Genomic DNA, 15,909 nt, shown 5'->3' with positions numbered 1-15,909 from the left:
CCCGACTCAGCCTCCCAAGTAGCTGGGACTACAGGCGCCTGCTACCACGCCCGGCTAATTTTTTTGTATTTTTAGTAGAGACGGGGTTTCACCGTGTTAGCCAGGATAGTCTCGATCTCCTGACCTCGTGATCCACCCGCCTCGGCCTCCCAAAGTGCTGGGATTACAGGCTTGAGCCACCGCGCCCGGCCGAAAGACCACATTTCTTATGGTTCCATTTACGTGAAATGTTTGGGAAAGGCAAAATCTGTAGAGACAAAGCAGATGAATGGTTGCTTGAGCTTAGGGATGGAATGGGAAGGAACTGCAAGTGGGCATTTGGCTTTTTTTCAGGATAATAGAAATATTCTCAAATTCAATTATGATGGTTACACTTTGTACATTTACTAAAAATTATTAATTTGTACACTTGAAATGGGAAATTTTGGTATGTGATTTGTATCCCAATAAAGCTTTTTTTTTTCTTTTTTTGAGACAGTGTCTGGCTCTGTCACCCAGGCTGGAGTGCAGTGGTGTGATCTTGGCTCACTGCAACCTCTGTGCCCCAGACTCAAGCCATCCTCCCACCTCGGCCTCCCGAGTAGCTGAAACTACAGGCGTGCACCACCATACCCAGCTAGTTTTTGTATTTTTAGTACAGATAAGGTTTTGCCTTGTTGCTGAGGCTGGTCCCAAACTCCTGGGCTCAAAGTGATCCTCTCACCTCAGCCTCCCAGAGTGTTGGGATTATAGGCGTGAGCCACCGCATCCAACCCTAAAGCTGTTTTTTTAAAAAAGAATAAGCAGGTTCCAAACTTATTTTGGAGGAATTCTCTTTGTAATTGTAGGCTAATACAGTTGATATTTATGGTTCTGCATAATATTCTAGATAAATGAAATGGAAAATTAGATAAAGTAATACTGAATCTTGAATCATATTTGTTGTGTAAGACAGCATTGAAAGCTAACTCCCCCCTCTCCCTAGGAAACCATTAGGAACTGGAGTTTTGTGGATAGGAATCTTGGTGCTAAGTATGGTAATGTAAATTTAAAGGGTAATGATTCATATGCATCTTTGTTGTGAGTTTTAGATTTATTATCGAATTCTCGATAGTGTGCATTCTCTAAACATACAGACGCACATGAGCGCACACATACACATACTGACTCTTCAAAATTAGAGAAAGTGTCAATTTTTTCCTCCAGTCCTATCTGTTCTGCCAGTACGTTTTTATCTTATCTGATCTCTCAACCAGTTGAGTGCCCTGTTTTATGAGTGAGTGAGTGCGCTTGGGCTTCAGGCTGTTTATGTGTTCTTTTTCATTTTTCAGCACTTTCATTTGGACCCTTGGATACCCATTGAACAGATGCTTGAAACCTGCAAGTAATCTTCAGATTCTAGCAGAACCATAGGCCTTTCCTTTGTGTTGGGAGGATATAGCCTATATGCTGTGGAAATGAACGGGGAGCAGCAGCTTGATGCAGGTATTGGTTTTATTCTCAGAATTTATTCTCTAGGATGCACAATTATATTACTTGCCTGTGTTATATTGTCTATTTCTCTACCACTGAACTGGAAGCTGTTTGAAGTCTTGTTTTTCATTGCCATCTTCTGTACCTGTCAGAGAACCTGGCACTAGGGGCTACTAATAATGTTTGCTGAAAAAATAAGAAACCATTATGAACAAGGCCAGGCGCAGTGGCTCATGCCTGTAATCCCAGCACTTTGGGAGGCCAAGGTGGGCGGATCATGAGGTCAGGAGATCGAGACCATCCTGGCTAACACAGTGAAACTCCATCTCTACTAAACAAAATACAAAAAATTAGCCGGGCGTGGTAGCAGGTGCCTGTAGTCCCAGCTTCTCGGGAGGCTGAGGCGGGAGAATGGCGTGAACCCGGGAGGTAGAGCTTGCAGTGAGCCGAAATCGCTCCACTGCACTCTAGCCTGGGCAGAGCGAGATTCCGTCTCAAAAAAAAGAAAAAAGAAAAAAAAATGTTATGAACAGACTTCTTTTTTAAAATAGCATTAACATTTTGATGATTACTTTCTAGTTACTTTGAAGTAATTATGCATTCACAGGAGTTTGCAAAATAGTACTTACTGACAGATTTCATGTTCCTTTCACCCAGTTTCTCTCATTAGTTACTATAATATGATATAAAACTGAGGAAATTGATATTAGTATAAAGAATGTGTAATTCTATGTCATTTTATCACATGTGTAGATTCCTGGAACCATCCCCTCGGTCAAAATACAGAAGTATTCCATCACCACAAAGAGTTCCCACACCTATCCTCCTTCTCCCCACTTTCCCTAATCCCAGGCAACTGTTAATTTGTTCTCCATCTCTATAATTTTGTCATTTAAAGAATGTTACATAAATAGAATAACACAGTACATGGCTTTTTGAGATGGGCTTTAATAATGCCCTTGAGATCCATCCCAGCTCTTGCGTATATTGACAGTTTGTTCCTTTTTATTGTGGTGGAGTAGTCATGAATGTACTACAGTTTGGTTAACCATTCATCTATTGTAGTACATTTTGTTTTTTTCCAGTTTTTGGCTGTTACAAACATGTAAGTTGCTATTAACAGTTATGTATATAATACTTTATTTTTCTGGGGTACATACCCAGCAGCACAATCACTAGATCATATTTAGTAAAGCTGCAAAATTATGCTCCAGAGTGGCTGTGCCATTTTACATTCTCACTAGCAGTATATGAGAGATCTAGTTTCTCTACATCCTCACTGTTATCTGGTGGTGTCATTACTTTTGTTTAAGCCATTCTGATAGGTGGGTAGTGACAGCTCATCATGGTGTTAATTTGTACCTCCCTAATGGCCGCCAGTGATATTGAACATCTTTACATGTTCCTACTTGGCATCTCTGTATCCTCTTCAGTGAAATAGCTCATCATGTCTTTGGCTTATTATTAATTGGTTTATTTTTAATTAATAAAGATTGGCTTTTTTGTTGTTGAGGTTTGTTTTTCAAAAAACTTCATTGAAGTATGATTTTTTTGAGACGCAATACACATACCATAAAATCAACCTTTTTAGAGTACATAATTCAGAGGTTTTTAGTCTATTCAGAAAGTTTTCCAGCCGTCACTGCTATCTAATTCCAGAATATTCCATCACAGCAAACCATTAGTCGTCTTTTCCTTTTCCACCCAGACTCTGGCATCCATAATCTACTTTCTGTCTCTAGGATTTACCTGTTCCTGCTTTCTTGTATTAACGTTTGCATGATATATCTTTTTCATCCTTTTCAACATGGCTGTATCATTATATTTGAAATAAGGTTCTTGATACAGCATATACTAAGTTTTAAAAATTCTGGCCTTATGGGATGTATGTATATCATTTATACTTAACGTAGTTATTGATATGTTTGGATTCAAGTCTGCTTTTTTTGCTTATTTATTTATTTATTTTTTATTTTATTTTTTTTTTTTTGAGACGGAGTCTCCCTCTGTCGCCCAGGCTGGAGTGCAGTGGCGCGATCTCGGCTCACTGCAAGCTCCGCCTCCCGGGTTCACGCCATTCTCCTGCCTCAGCCTCCCGAGTAGCTGGGACTACAGGCGCCCACAACCGCGCCCGGCTAATTTTTTGTATTTTTAGTAGAGATGGGGTTTCACCGTGGTCTCGATCTCCTGACCTTGTGATCCGCCCGCCTCGGCCTCCCAAAGTGCTGGGATTACAGGCGTGAGCCACCGCGCCCGGTCTGCTTATTTATTTTTTCTGTTTTTTGTTTGTTTCTCTGGAGCAGTGAGAGTTCTTTCAGACTGGCTCCTGTGGTTTTTTTTTTTTCCCCTCTGCTTTCCTGTGGGTTACTTGAACTTTTTTTTAGAATTCCATTTTGATTTGTAGTGTTTTTGAGTATATCCTCTTGTAGCACTTACTAGCAGTTACTTTAGGTATTATATTACTTATATATAACTTATCACAGTCTTCATTTTATTACTTTGAGTGAAGTATAGAAACCTTTCCTACTTTTATGTCTCTTTACACTCTTTTATATAATAATATAATTGCCTTAAATATTTTCTCTACATATTTTGAGAATCAAATCAGACATGCTTAACGTTTTTGTTTAAACTGTCAAACATATAATTTAGAACACTTGAGAGAAGGAAAATTTATTATATTTTTCAATATTTTTACTATTTCTCTTGTCATTTATTCTTTTCCTGATTTTCCAAGATTCATTCTTTTGTCACTTCATTTCTATTTAGTGAATTTTCTTTAGTTTTTTTTTGTTTTTGTTTGTTTGTTTGTTTGTTTTTGAGACGGAGTCTCGCTCTGTCGCCCAGGCTGGAGTGCAGTGGTGCTATCTCGGCTCACTGCAAGCTCCGCCTCCCGAGTTCACGCCATTCTCCTGCCTCAGCCTCCCGAGTAGCTGGGACTACAGGTGCCCACCACCACGCCTGGCTAATTTTTTTAATTTTTAGTAGAAACAGGGTTTTACCATGTTAGCCAGGATGGTCTCGTTCTCCTGACCTCATGATCCGCCTGTCTCGGCCTCCTAAAGTGCTGGGATTACAGGTGTGAGCCACCACGCCCGGCTTTAACCCTTTTTTTAAAGGAGGTCTACTAGTGACAGATTGTCTTCATTTCCTTTCATTTGAGAATGTGTTGATTTCCCCTTCGTTATTGGGGGATATTTTTGCTGGATATGGAATCCTGGGTTGAAAACTCATTTCTTTCAGCTCTCAGAAAATAATTGTGCTACTTCTTTGTGGCCTCCATGGTTTCTGATGAGAAATCTGCTGTTATTGGACACTCTCCCACCTCCCACCCCCAATGCTCTGCTTTAAAAGAGAGGTTTCTCTCTTGTTAATTTTAAGATTTTTTTTTTCCTTTAGTTTTTGGAAGTTTGAGTCTGGTGTATTTTTTTGGGGGTTTATCTTGTTTGGGGTCTACTTAGCTTCTGGAGTTTAGGGACTTTATATCTTTTGCCAGGTTTAGAAAAATTTTAGCCATTATTTCTTCAAATACTTTTTCAGTCTTCATTTTTTCCTTCTACTGAAACTTTAATAAAACTAATATTAGAGCTTCTCTTACTGTCCCATAAGTCTCTCAGACCGTCTTCATTTTTCTTTTTTTTTTTAATGTTTTCTCTCTGTTGTTTAGATTGGGTTTTTTCTGTTGTTTTGTCTTCAATTTTACTCATTCTTTCTTGTCTGCTTCATTCTGCTGTTGAACTTATCCATAGAGTTTTTTATTATTATTATTAATTGGGTTATTTTCAGTTCTAAAATTTTCTTTTTGCACTGGAGAAGGAAGAGAGAAGGGAATAGCCCCAACTTAAAATGTCATATTTCGCTCTTCTAACTGAGGTTTAGTGGCTTATCTTCAATAGATGCTTTTTAGTTTGTTCTGTGCCTTTGGTTAATTTTAGGACTTTGAAATGATTGATTTTCATTGTTTAGCCAGTCTTTTTGTTCTTTTATGGGAGAGTGTGTTCACTGTGATAATCATTCTGCCATTTTAGAAGTTGATTTTTCCTTTGTTTTAAATATTATTAACTCATGTATTTAAGTACATATATGTATATATATACATTTGATGAGTTTGAATTCATTGCTGTCATCATTCATTTGATGATCAAATTCTAGAGCAGCGAGAGTTCTTTCAGACTGGTTCCTGTGTTCTTCTGATGTGATGTCATCTATCTTTGATACACTAGTCCTTGCCTTCTGGACCAGTAAGATTCCCAAGTACCTCCTGAACATATCCTGCCCCAAACTTGTAATCTGCTGTTTCTCTGAGGAGCTTTTTTTTCTTTAATGTAAGTACGATATTTAGAGACCACAATCTGGGTGCTGAAGTGCTAATTTGATACTAGGTTGTCATTTATTCTAGGCCTTACTTACAGACATAGCTAGAAAATACACATTTAAAATTATTTTTTATTTTTTAGAGACAAAATCTTGCTTTGTCACCCAGGGTGGAGTACAGTGGCATGATCATGGCTCGCTCACTGCAGCCTCAAACTCCTGTGTTCAAGTGATCTTCCCACCTTAGCCTCCCAAGTAGCTGGGAACACAGGCATGTGCCACCATCCCCAGCAATTTTTTTTTTTAATAGAGATGGGGTCTTGCTATATTGCCCAGGCTAGTTTCAAACTCCTGGCTTCAAGTGATCTTCCTGCCTCAGCCTCCCAAAGTGCTGGGATTTATAGGTGTGAGCCACCTTGCCCAGCCATGAAAATACACATCTTTTGAAAAATAAAGAAAATAATGGTTTTACATTGATACTTAAATTTAAATTTAAAATTACAGGGTTTTAGCTGGGTACAGTGGCATGTACCTCTATAGTCCTGCTACTTGGGAGGCTGAGGTGGCTTGAGCCTGGGAGTTCAAGGCCAGCCGGGGCAATATAGCAAAACTCCATCTCAAAAAAATAAAAAGGAAAAAAAAAAGAAAAAAAACAGGGTTACAAGGTTTTTCTTCTTTGATTTTATGCTTGTATCTCTTCTCTTTTAGAAATGTCTTGTTTGCGGCCGGGCGTGGTGGCTCACGCCTGTAATCCCAGCACTTTGGGAGGCTGAGGCGGGAGGATCAGGAGGTCAGGAGATTGAGCCCATCCTGGCTAACATGGTGAAACCCCGTCTCTACTAAAAATGCAAAAAAATTAGCCAGGCGTAGTGGCAGGTGCCTGTAGTCCCAGCTACTTGGGAGGCTGAGGCAGGAGAATGGCGTGAACCCAGGAGGTGGAGCTTGTAGTGAGCCGAGATCATGCCACTGGGGGACAGAGTGAGACTCTGTCTCAAAAAAGAAAAAGTCTTGTTTGCTAATGATGGTAATATTATTACTTCTTTGTTTTTATCCTATAAAAGTCCTTTAATTATTTTAAAATAATAGCAACATTTCAGATGCCAACCACAGTGTGCAGTTTAAGATTTCTTTAGTTTTTGCTTTTAAATATATTTCACTGGTGGTGTTTATAGTCAGAGTATTGTATTTTAACATGGCTTAGGCCAAGCCCGGTGGCTCACACCTATAATCCAGCACTTTGGGAGGCAAAGGCAGGAAGATCGCTTGAGCCCAGGAGTTCAAGACCAGTCTGGGCGACATAGGGAGACTCTGTCTCTACCAAAAAGGGGGAAAAAAAAATTAGCCGGGTTCAGTGGCATGTACCCGTAGCCCCAGCTACTTGGGAGTCTGAGGTGGGAAGATTGCTTGAGCCAGGGTGGTTGAGGCTTCAGAGAGTTTTTATTGTACCACTGCACTCCAGCCTGGGTGACAGAGCAAGACCCTGTCTCAAAAACAAATAAAAATAAATAACATTACTTAAAGCAATCCTATTTTCTTGTGGTTTTCCCACCAACAGTTAGCTCATGTGTTTCAGTTCATTTGAAATTTATATAATTTTTTTATTTCAATTTAATTGTTTCTAAATTGTATAATAAATCTGCATACTTCTAAAGTCAAAACTGGCCAGGCAGTGGGTCATACCTGTAATCACAGCACTTTGGGAGGGTGAGGCAGGCGGACCACCTGAGGTCAGGGATTTGAGACCATCCTGGCCAACGTGGTAAAACCCCATGTCTTCTAAAAATACAAAAGATTAGCCAGGCATAGTGGTCTGCACCTGTAATCCCAGCTACTGGGAAGGCTGAGGCAAGAGAACCGCTTGTACCCAGGAGGTGGAGGTTGCAGTGAGCCGAGATCGCACCACTGCATTCCAACCTGGGTGACAGAATGAAAATGGAAATGGAAATGGAAATGGAAATTTACTTAAACCTGGTATTACTGATTCATTCTCTTTTTCCATATATATAACCAGTTTTATTACTTTTTATTCTCCTGTTGTTTTTTTTTTTTTTTGTTTTGTTTTGTTTTGTTTTTAGATGGAGTCTCGCTCTGTCGTCCAGGCTGGAGTGCAGTGGCCGGATCTCAGCTCACTGCAAGCTCCGCCTCCCGGGTTTATGCCATTCTCCCGCCTCAGCCTCCCGAGTAGCTGGGACTACAGGCGCCTGCCACCTTGCCCGGCTAGTTTTTTGTATTTTTTAGTAGAGACAGGGTTTCACCATGTTAGCCAGGATGGTCTCAATCTCCTGACCTTGTGATCCGCCCATCTCGGCCTCCCAGAGTGCTGGGATTACAGGTTGGAGCCACCACACCCGGCGTGTTCATTTTTAAAATATAAACTAACATATGTGAGTGTATACACATACATACTCATACTCACATCTCCCTCTCCTTTTTTCTTTTTTCTTTTTTGAGACAGGGAGTCTTGCTCTGTCACCCAGGTTGGAGTGCAGTGGTATGATCTCGGCTCACTGCAACCTCTACCTCCAGGTTCAAATGATTCACATGACTTAGCCACCTCAGTAGCTGGGATTACAGGCACATGCCATCACGCACCCGGCTAATTTTTGTATTTTTAGTAGAGATGGGGTTTCACCATGTTGGCCAGGCTACTCTCGAACTCCTGGCCTCATGTGATCTATCCGCCTCGGCCTCCCAGAGTGCTAGGATTATAGGCATGAGCAACTGCGCCTGGCCTCTCTCCCATCTTATACAAAAAGTAGGGACGGGCACACACAAAAAATACTGTTTGGTAGTGTGGTTTCCCTTAACAGTATATTTTGGAGATTATTCCACATCAGTATATAGAGACTGTTCTCATTGCTTTTTACAGCAACCTGTGCTGAATATATATACCATATTTATTCAACCATTTCCTTATTGATGGACATTAGGGTTATTTCCAATCTTGGTATTACAAATAGTGCTGCAGTGAATGGCTTTGTACATATGTCTTTTTGTATTCTTGCCAGTGTATCTTTGGGATAGATTCCTAGAAGTGGGATTGCTGGATCAAAAGGTAAATACATATGTAATTTTGTTAGATATTGCCAAGTTTTCTTCCACAGAGGTTGTGTCATTATGATTTACCTGTTTAACTACAGCCTCACCATAGAGGCTTGTCACACTTTGGAATCCTTTTCAATCTGATATCTCTGTCGTTTTAATTTGCATTTCTCTTAAAATAAAATTTGCACATTTTCATATATTTAAGGATTGTGCATTTCTTTAATAAACTATCATATATCTTGCTCATTATCTCATCACATTGTTAGTCTTGTTTCTTCTTAGCATTGTGTAAGAGATTTTAGTTGAGTGATTCATCATTTTAATTGTTATTTATTTTTTATTTTTAAATTAATATGCTATTTAAGGGCCTAGAGTCCTTGCTAAGGACCACGAATGCCCAGCCTTATTTTGTTTTAGTAATGTAAATTGACTTTCTACTGGCCTATACTTTCAAGATGCCCTCAAAGCAATCTTTATTATTGGCTTTTTATTTCTAATGAAAACATTTCAAATATATTAAAACTATGGAAAAGACTATAACAAACAGCCATGTGCCTAGCATAAATATTTAATAAATGATAATGTTCAATATTGGTTTTTAATTTTTTATTGTGGTAAAATGTCCATAATGTAAAGTTTACCATTTTCACTTTTTTTAAAGAGATGGGGTCTTGTAACATTGCCCAGGCTGGAGTGCAGTGGCTATTCACAGGCACAATCATGTACACTACGGTCTTGAACTCCTGGGGTCAAGCAGTTCTGTTGCTTCAGTCTGGGACTACAGGCCGTTTTATTTTAAGTGTGTAGTTTATTGGCATTGAGTACATTCACATTGTTGTGCAATCATCACTGCCATCCATCTCCTTTTCTTTCCAGATGGAAAGGCGTATCCATTCAACAGTAACTCCCCATTCCCCAGTTTCCCTAGCCCCTAGAACCCACCATTTAATTTTCTGTTTCTATGAATTTGACTACTGTAGGTATCCATTTGTCCTTTTGTGATGGGCTTATTTCTCTTAGTATAATGTCTTCAGTGTTTATCAATGTTGTAGTATGTGTCAGAACTTTATTTTTGGTAGCATGGGGTCTCTTAACAGCCCAGGCTGGAGTGTAGTGATGTGATCACTGCTCACTGCAGCCCCAACCTCCCAAGTGATCCTTCCACCTCAGCCTCTCAAGTAGCTGGGACTACAGCCACTCACCACCATGCTCAGCTAACTTTTAAAAATATTTTTGTAGACACGAGATTTCCGTCTGTTGCTCAGGCTGGTCTCAAAGTCCTGGGCTTAAGCTATCCTCTGCCTTGGCTTCGCAAAGTGTTGGGATTGCAGGCATGAGCCACCGCACTGGGCCAGAATTTCCTTTTTTTTTTTTTTTTAAAATATAAAGGCTAAATGATATTTCATTGTGTGTATATATCACATTCATTTTGTTATCCATTCATCTGTTGATGGACACTTGGGTCGCCTCTACCTTTTGGTTATTGTGAATATTGCTGCTATAAACGTTTGTGTACAAATACATGTTTGAGTCCCTCTTTTTAATTCTTTTTGGGTATATACACAGACATGCATAGACAGATAGATAGATAGAAGATAGATAGATAGATAGATAGATAGATAGATAGATAGATAGATAGATAGATAGATCGATCATATGATAATTTAAAAAATATTTTGAGGAAGTACTATACAGTTTTCTACAGTGGCTGTACCATTTACATTCCCACCAGAAATATACAAGCATTCTTAATTCTCCACATCCTCACCAACACTTGTTATTTTTTGCCTTTTTGTTTATAGTTATTCTAATATGTGTGAAGTGGCATTTCATTGTAGTTCCGATTTGCATTTCCCTAATGATTAGTAATGTTGAACATCTTTTCATGCATTTTCATTTTTTTTTTTCTTTTTTTTTTTTTTGAGACGGAGTCTGGCTGTGTCTCCCAGGCTGGAGTGCAGTGGCGCGATCTGCAAGCTCACTGCAAGCTCCGCCTCCCGGGTTCACAGCGTTCTCCCACCTCAGCCTCCCAAGTAGCTGGGACTACAGGCGCCCGCTACCACGCCCGGCTAGTTTTTTGTATTTTTAGTAGAGACGGGGTTTCACCATGTTAGCCAGGATAGTCTCGATCTTCTGACCTTGTGATCCACCCGCTTCAGCCTCCCAAAGTGCTGGGATTACAGGCTTGAGCCACCGCGCCCGGCCCATTTTCATTTTTTAAAAGAAGTAGAACATAATACAGTTTAAACGTCTTTTGTACTTCCCTTCTAATCTGTTTCCTTCTCTTTATGCCCAAAGGTAACTTTGTTGAAGTTGATACATATTCTTTTCATCCTTGTCTTTACACTCTTATATTAATATGCATGTATTCATAAACATTACACTAAAAAGTTTTGTTTTGAAATGTAAGTTGTATCTAGCTGTGCTTTTCATTCTGCACTTGCCTTTTCTGCTTGATGTGTGTTTTTGAGACTTATCTCTGTCAACACTAGCATTCATTTCAACTGCTGTATAGTAGTATTCCATTGAAGGATCGCCATAACTTATCTATTCTACTTACTGCTTCCAGTTTGTTGATAATACAAATGCTGCTGTGATGAACATCCTTATATTTACCTCCTTGTGGTCATGTGGAGTATGGTTTCCCCTAGGGTGTACTCATTCAGCAGTTTATTGGAATTTTCTATATAACAAGCATTGTTCTGGGCAGAGGAATACGTCAATCAACAACAACCACCACCAAAAAAAAAGAAAAAGAAAAAAACAAAAACAACCATCTCTGCTCTTAGGGAGTTTATGTGAAGTGAGATTATTGGATTATAGAGTACTTGAGTCTTTGCTCACTTAACAAGAGTATTTTAAGAATCTAGGTGACAAATTCCTGACTTTATGGAGTTTATGATCTAACAGGTATATTGTCAATAGGAATGAATGCCATGAAGAAAAGGGAAGCAGAGCCGAAAGATGGATACTGTTGCCTTTCTGAAGGGGAACATTTGAGTAGAGACTTGAATGAAAGGGAGCATGAAGGACACTGGGAGATGATTCTTTGAGCTGAGGAATAACAAATGTAGAGACTTTGTGGAAAGACTATGATTAAAGAATGGCAAGAACCTCATTGTCACCCAAGTGTTGTGAGCATGGAGAGTCTGGCTGGGGATAAAGTGGTAGGGTGGGCAGCCAGGGATCAGGTCATGTACAGCCTTTTTAGTGTCCCACAGATTTTAGATTTTAAGTGCAGTTGAAAGGTGGAAGATAATGTGGCTAGGCCTTGGACTAGAGATAGCCAGTAGATATGGTGGGAAGTGATTCGATTTGAGATATGTTTTTTGTTTGTTTTTAATTTCCGGGATACATGTGCAGGATGTGCACGTTTGTTACATGGGTAAACATGTGCCATGGTGATTTGCTGCACCTATCAACTCATCACCTAGGTATTAAGCCCAATATACATTAACTATTTTTCCTGATGCTCTCCCTCCCCCTGTCCCCCTTGACAGGCCCCAATGTGTATTTCCCCCCCACCCCCACCGATGTGTCTATATGTTCACATTGTTCAGCTCCCACTTATACGTGAGAATATGTAGGGTTTGCTTTTCTGTTCCTGCGTTAGTTTGCTGAAGATAATGGCTTCTAGCTCCATCCATGTCCCTGCAAAGGACATACTCTCGTTCATTTTTATGGCTGCATGGTATTCCATGGTGTATATGTACCAGGTTTTCTTTATCCAGTCTATTATTGATGGGCATTTGGGTTGATTCCATGTGTTTGCTATTGAGAATAGTGCTACATGAACATACGTGTGCATGTATCTTTATAATAGAATGATTTATATTCCTTTGGGTAGATACCCAGTAATGGAATTGCTGAGTCAAATGGTATTTCTGGTTCCAGATCTTTGAGGAATTGTCACACTGTCTTCCACAATGGTTGAACTAATTTACATTCCCACCAACAGTGTAAAAGTATTCCTATTTGTCTGCAGCCTCAACAGCATCTGTTGTTTCTTGACTTTTTAATTTAATTTTTTTGAGACAGAGTCTCACTCTGTCACCCAGGCTGGAGTGCAGTGGTGTGATGTCTGCTCACTGTCACCTCCGCCTCTCAGCTTCAAGCGATTCTCCTGCCTCAGCCTCCTGAGTAGATTTGATTACAGGCGCATGCCACCACACCTGGCTAATTTTTGTATTTTTAGTAGAGATGGGGTTTCACCATGTTGGCCAGGCTGGTCTTGAATTCCTGACCTCAAGTGATCCTCCTGCTGCGGCCTCCCAAAGTGCTGGGATTACAGGCATGAGCCACCCTGCCCAGCCTATTTCTTGACTTTTTAATACTCATTGTTCTGACTGACAATAGATGGTATCTCATTGTGGTTTTGATTTGCATTTCTCTAATCATCAGTGAGGTTGAGCTTTTTTTTATGTTTGTTGGCCGCATGAATGTCTTCTTTTGTAAAGTGTCTATTCATGTCCTTTGTCCACTTTTTAATGGGGTTGTTGGTTTTTTTCTTGTAAATTTGTTTAAGTTCCTTGTAGATTCTGGATATTAGACCTTTGTCAGATGGAGAGAGTACAAAAATGTTCTCCCATTTTATAGGTTGTCTGTTTGCTCTGGTGATCGTTTCTTGTGCTATGTAGAGAAGCTCTTTAGTTTAATTAGATCCTGTTTGTCAATTTTTGCTTTTGTTGCGATTGCTGTTGTCATGAAATCTTTGCCCATGCCTATGCCCTGAATGTTAGTGAGTAGATTTTCTTCTAGGGTTTGTATAGTTTTGGGTTTTACATTTAAGTCTTTAATGCATCTTGAGTTAATTTTTGTATAAGGTGTAAGGAAGGAATCCAGTTTCAATTTTCTGCTTATGACTTAGTCATTTCTCCTAGCACCATTTAATAAATAGGGAATCCTTTCCTCAGTGCTCATTTTTGTCAGGTTTGTTGAAAATCAGATGGTTGTAGATGTGCAGTCTTATTTCTGAGTTCTCTATTCTGTTCCATTGGTCTAGGTGTCTGCTTTTATACCAATACCATGCTGTTTTGATTACTGTAGACTTGTAGTATAGTTTGAAGTCAGGTAGGGTTACGCCTCCACATTTGTTCTTTTTGCTTAGGATTATCTTGGGCTATACTGGCTTTTTTTGGTTTCCTGTGAAATGTAAAAGTTTGTTTCTAATTCTGTGAAGAATGTCTGTGGTAGTTTAATGCGAATAGTATTGAATCTATAAATTACTTTGGGTAGTATGACCATTTTCATGATATTTTGATTCTTCCTGTCTGTGAGCATGGAATGTTTTTCCATTTGTTTGTGTCCTCTCTGATTTCCTTGAGCAGTGGTTTGTAGTTCTCCTTGAAGGGGTCCTTCACTTCCCTTGTTAACTGTATTCTTAGGTATTTTATTCTCTGTAGCAATTGTGAATGGAAGTTCATTCATGATTTGGCTTTCTGCTTGTCCGTTGTTGGTGTATAGGAATGCTTGTGAGTTTTGCACATTGATTTTGTATTGTGAGATTTTGCGGAAGTTGCTTCTCAGCTTATGAAGCTTTTGGGCTGAAACAGTGGGGTTTTCTAGATATAGGATCATGTCATCTGCAAACAGAGACAGTTTGACTTCCTCTCTTCCTATTTGAATACCCTTTCTCACTTTCTCTTGCCTGATTGCCCTGGCCAGAACTTCCAATACTATGTTTAATAGGAGTGGTGAAAGAGGGCATCCTTGTCTTGTGCTAGTTTTCAAGGGGAATGCCTCCAGCTTTTGCCCATTCAGTATGATATTTGCCCATTCAGTATGATATTGGCTGTGAGTTTGTCATAAATGGCTGTTATTATTTTGAGATATGTTCCATCAATACCTAGTTTATTGAGAGTTTTTATTTTATTTTATTTTATTTATTTATTTTTTGAGATGGAATCTCGCTCTGTTGCCCAGGCTGGAGTGCAGTGGCGCAATCTCAGCTCACTGCAACCTCTGCCTCCTGGGTTCAAGCAGTTCTCCTGACTCAGCCTCCTGAGTAGCTGGGATGACAGGCATGTGCCACCATGCCTGGCTAATTTTTGTATTTTTAGTAGAGATGGGGTTTCACCATGTTGGCCAGGCTGGTCTCGAACTCTTGACCTCAAGTGATCTGCCCACCTCAGCCTCCCAAAGTGCTGGGATTATGGGTATTTTATTAATTTTTTCAAAAAACCAGCGTCTATATTTGTTTATTTTTTTGAAGGGTTTTTCGTGTCTCTATCTCCTTCAGTTCCGTTCTGATCTTGGTTATTTCTTGTCTCCTGCTAGCTTTGGGGTTTGTTTGCTCTTGGTTCTCTAGTTGATTTAGTTGTGACGTTAGGAGATCTTTCTTGCTTTTGGATATATTTTGAAGATAGTACCTACAGAATTCTTCTACGGATTGTTTATAAGGTATGGAGAAAAAAGAAGGGAGGCAAGGATAATGACACTTTTTTTTGATTAAGCTAAAATATTTACTAGGAGTATCTTTCACTCAGAGAGTGCTAAGAAAGGATCAAGTTGAAAAAAGTTTGAAATGCTTATTAAGTATCTTCAATGTTTGACATTAGAATACTAAATTTCAGTCCAAAGTGATAGTAATGGTTTATACTCCCACCAGTTTTATATGATCCATTTGGGTGAAATCTAGATTTGGGTGCCTCTTCAGCAAGAGATAGCAGATTTGGGTGCCTCTTCAGCAAGAGATAGCATGTCAAACTGCTGTTCTGTGAAGATTCGTTGACAATCAGTGCACTAAGGGCACCTATCATTTAAAAAACCAAAACAAAACAAAAAAACCCCACTTAATTATTTTGTGCAAAATCAGTCGTGAAGTAAATTCTGTAAAGTTAGGTTTATTAGGTTTATGTTTTTATACCTTGGGTTTTCTTTAATTGGGATTCACCTGTTTTTGTTTTATTTTTAATTCTAGATGCCGGCTCTGGTATGGAAGAGATAGAATTAAGCTGGGAAGATTATCTAGAAGAAACAGGGTCCACAGCAGTTCCCTATGGGTCTTTTAAACATGTAAGCAATAACTATATTTGCCTTATTGGTGTTATATCCCTTTATTTCGAATCTCTGTATTATCATTAGAGAATTTAAAGTTAT

General features: G+C 39.3%; 1 protein-coding gene across 7 annotated transcripts in view; it reads left to right on the top strand.

Moving 5' to 3' along the window:
- LOC105480565 (Scm like with four mbt domains 1) overlaps positions 1 to 15,909 on the top strand; it is a 150,043-nt gene that overhangs the window by 82,821 nt on the left and 51,313 nt on the right. For 6 of the 7 annotated variants that reach the window (XM_011739637.3, XM_071091899.1, XM_011739635.2 and 3 more), the window contains 2 exons: positions 1,311 to 1,464; positions 15,731 to 15,825. In XM_011739637.3, coding sequence (XP_011737939.1) covers positions 1,437 to 1,464; positions 15,731 to 15,825 — 123 coding nt within the window. In that variant the 5' untranslated portion in view covers positions 1,311 to 1,436. The remainder of the gene's footprint in view (positions 1 to 1,310; positions 1,465 to 15,730; positions 15,826 to 15,909) is intronic. The other variant, XM_071091902.1, reaches the window with a different exon arrangement.

The sequence above is a fragment of the Macaca nemestrina genome, chromosome 2, assembly GCF_043159975.1.
Source record: "Macaca nemestrina isolate mMacNem1 chromosome 2, mMacNem.hap1, whole genome shotgun sequence".
NCBI classification, from domain to species: domain Eukaryota; kingdom Metazoa; phylum Chordata; class Mammalia; order Primates; family Cercopithecidae; genus Macaca; species Macaca nemestrina.
This window is presented reverse-complemented; position numbering and strand designations above follow the sequence as displayed.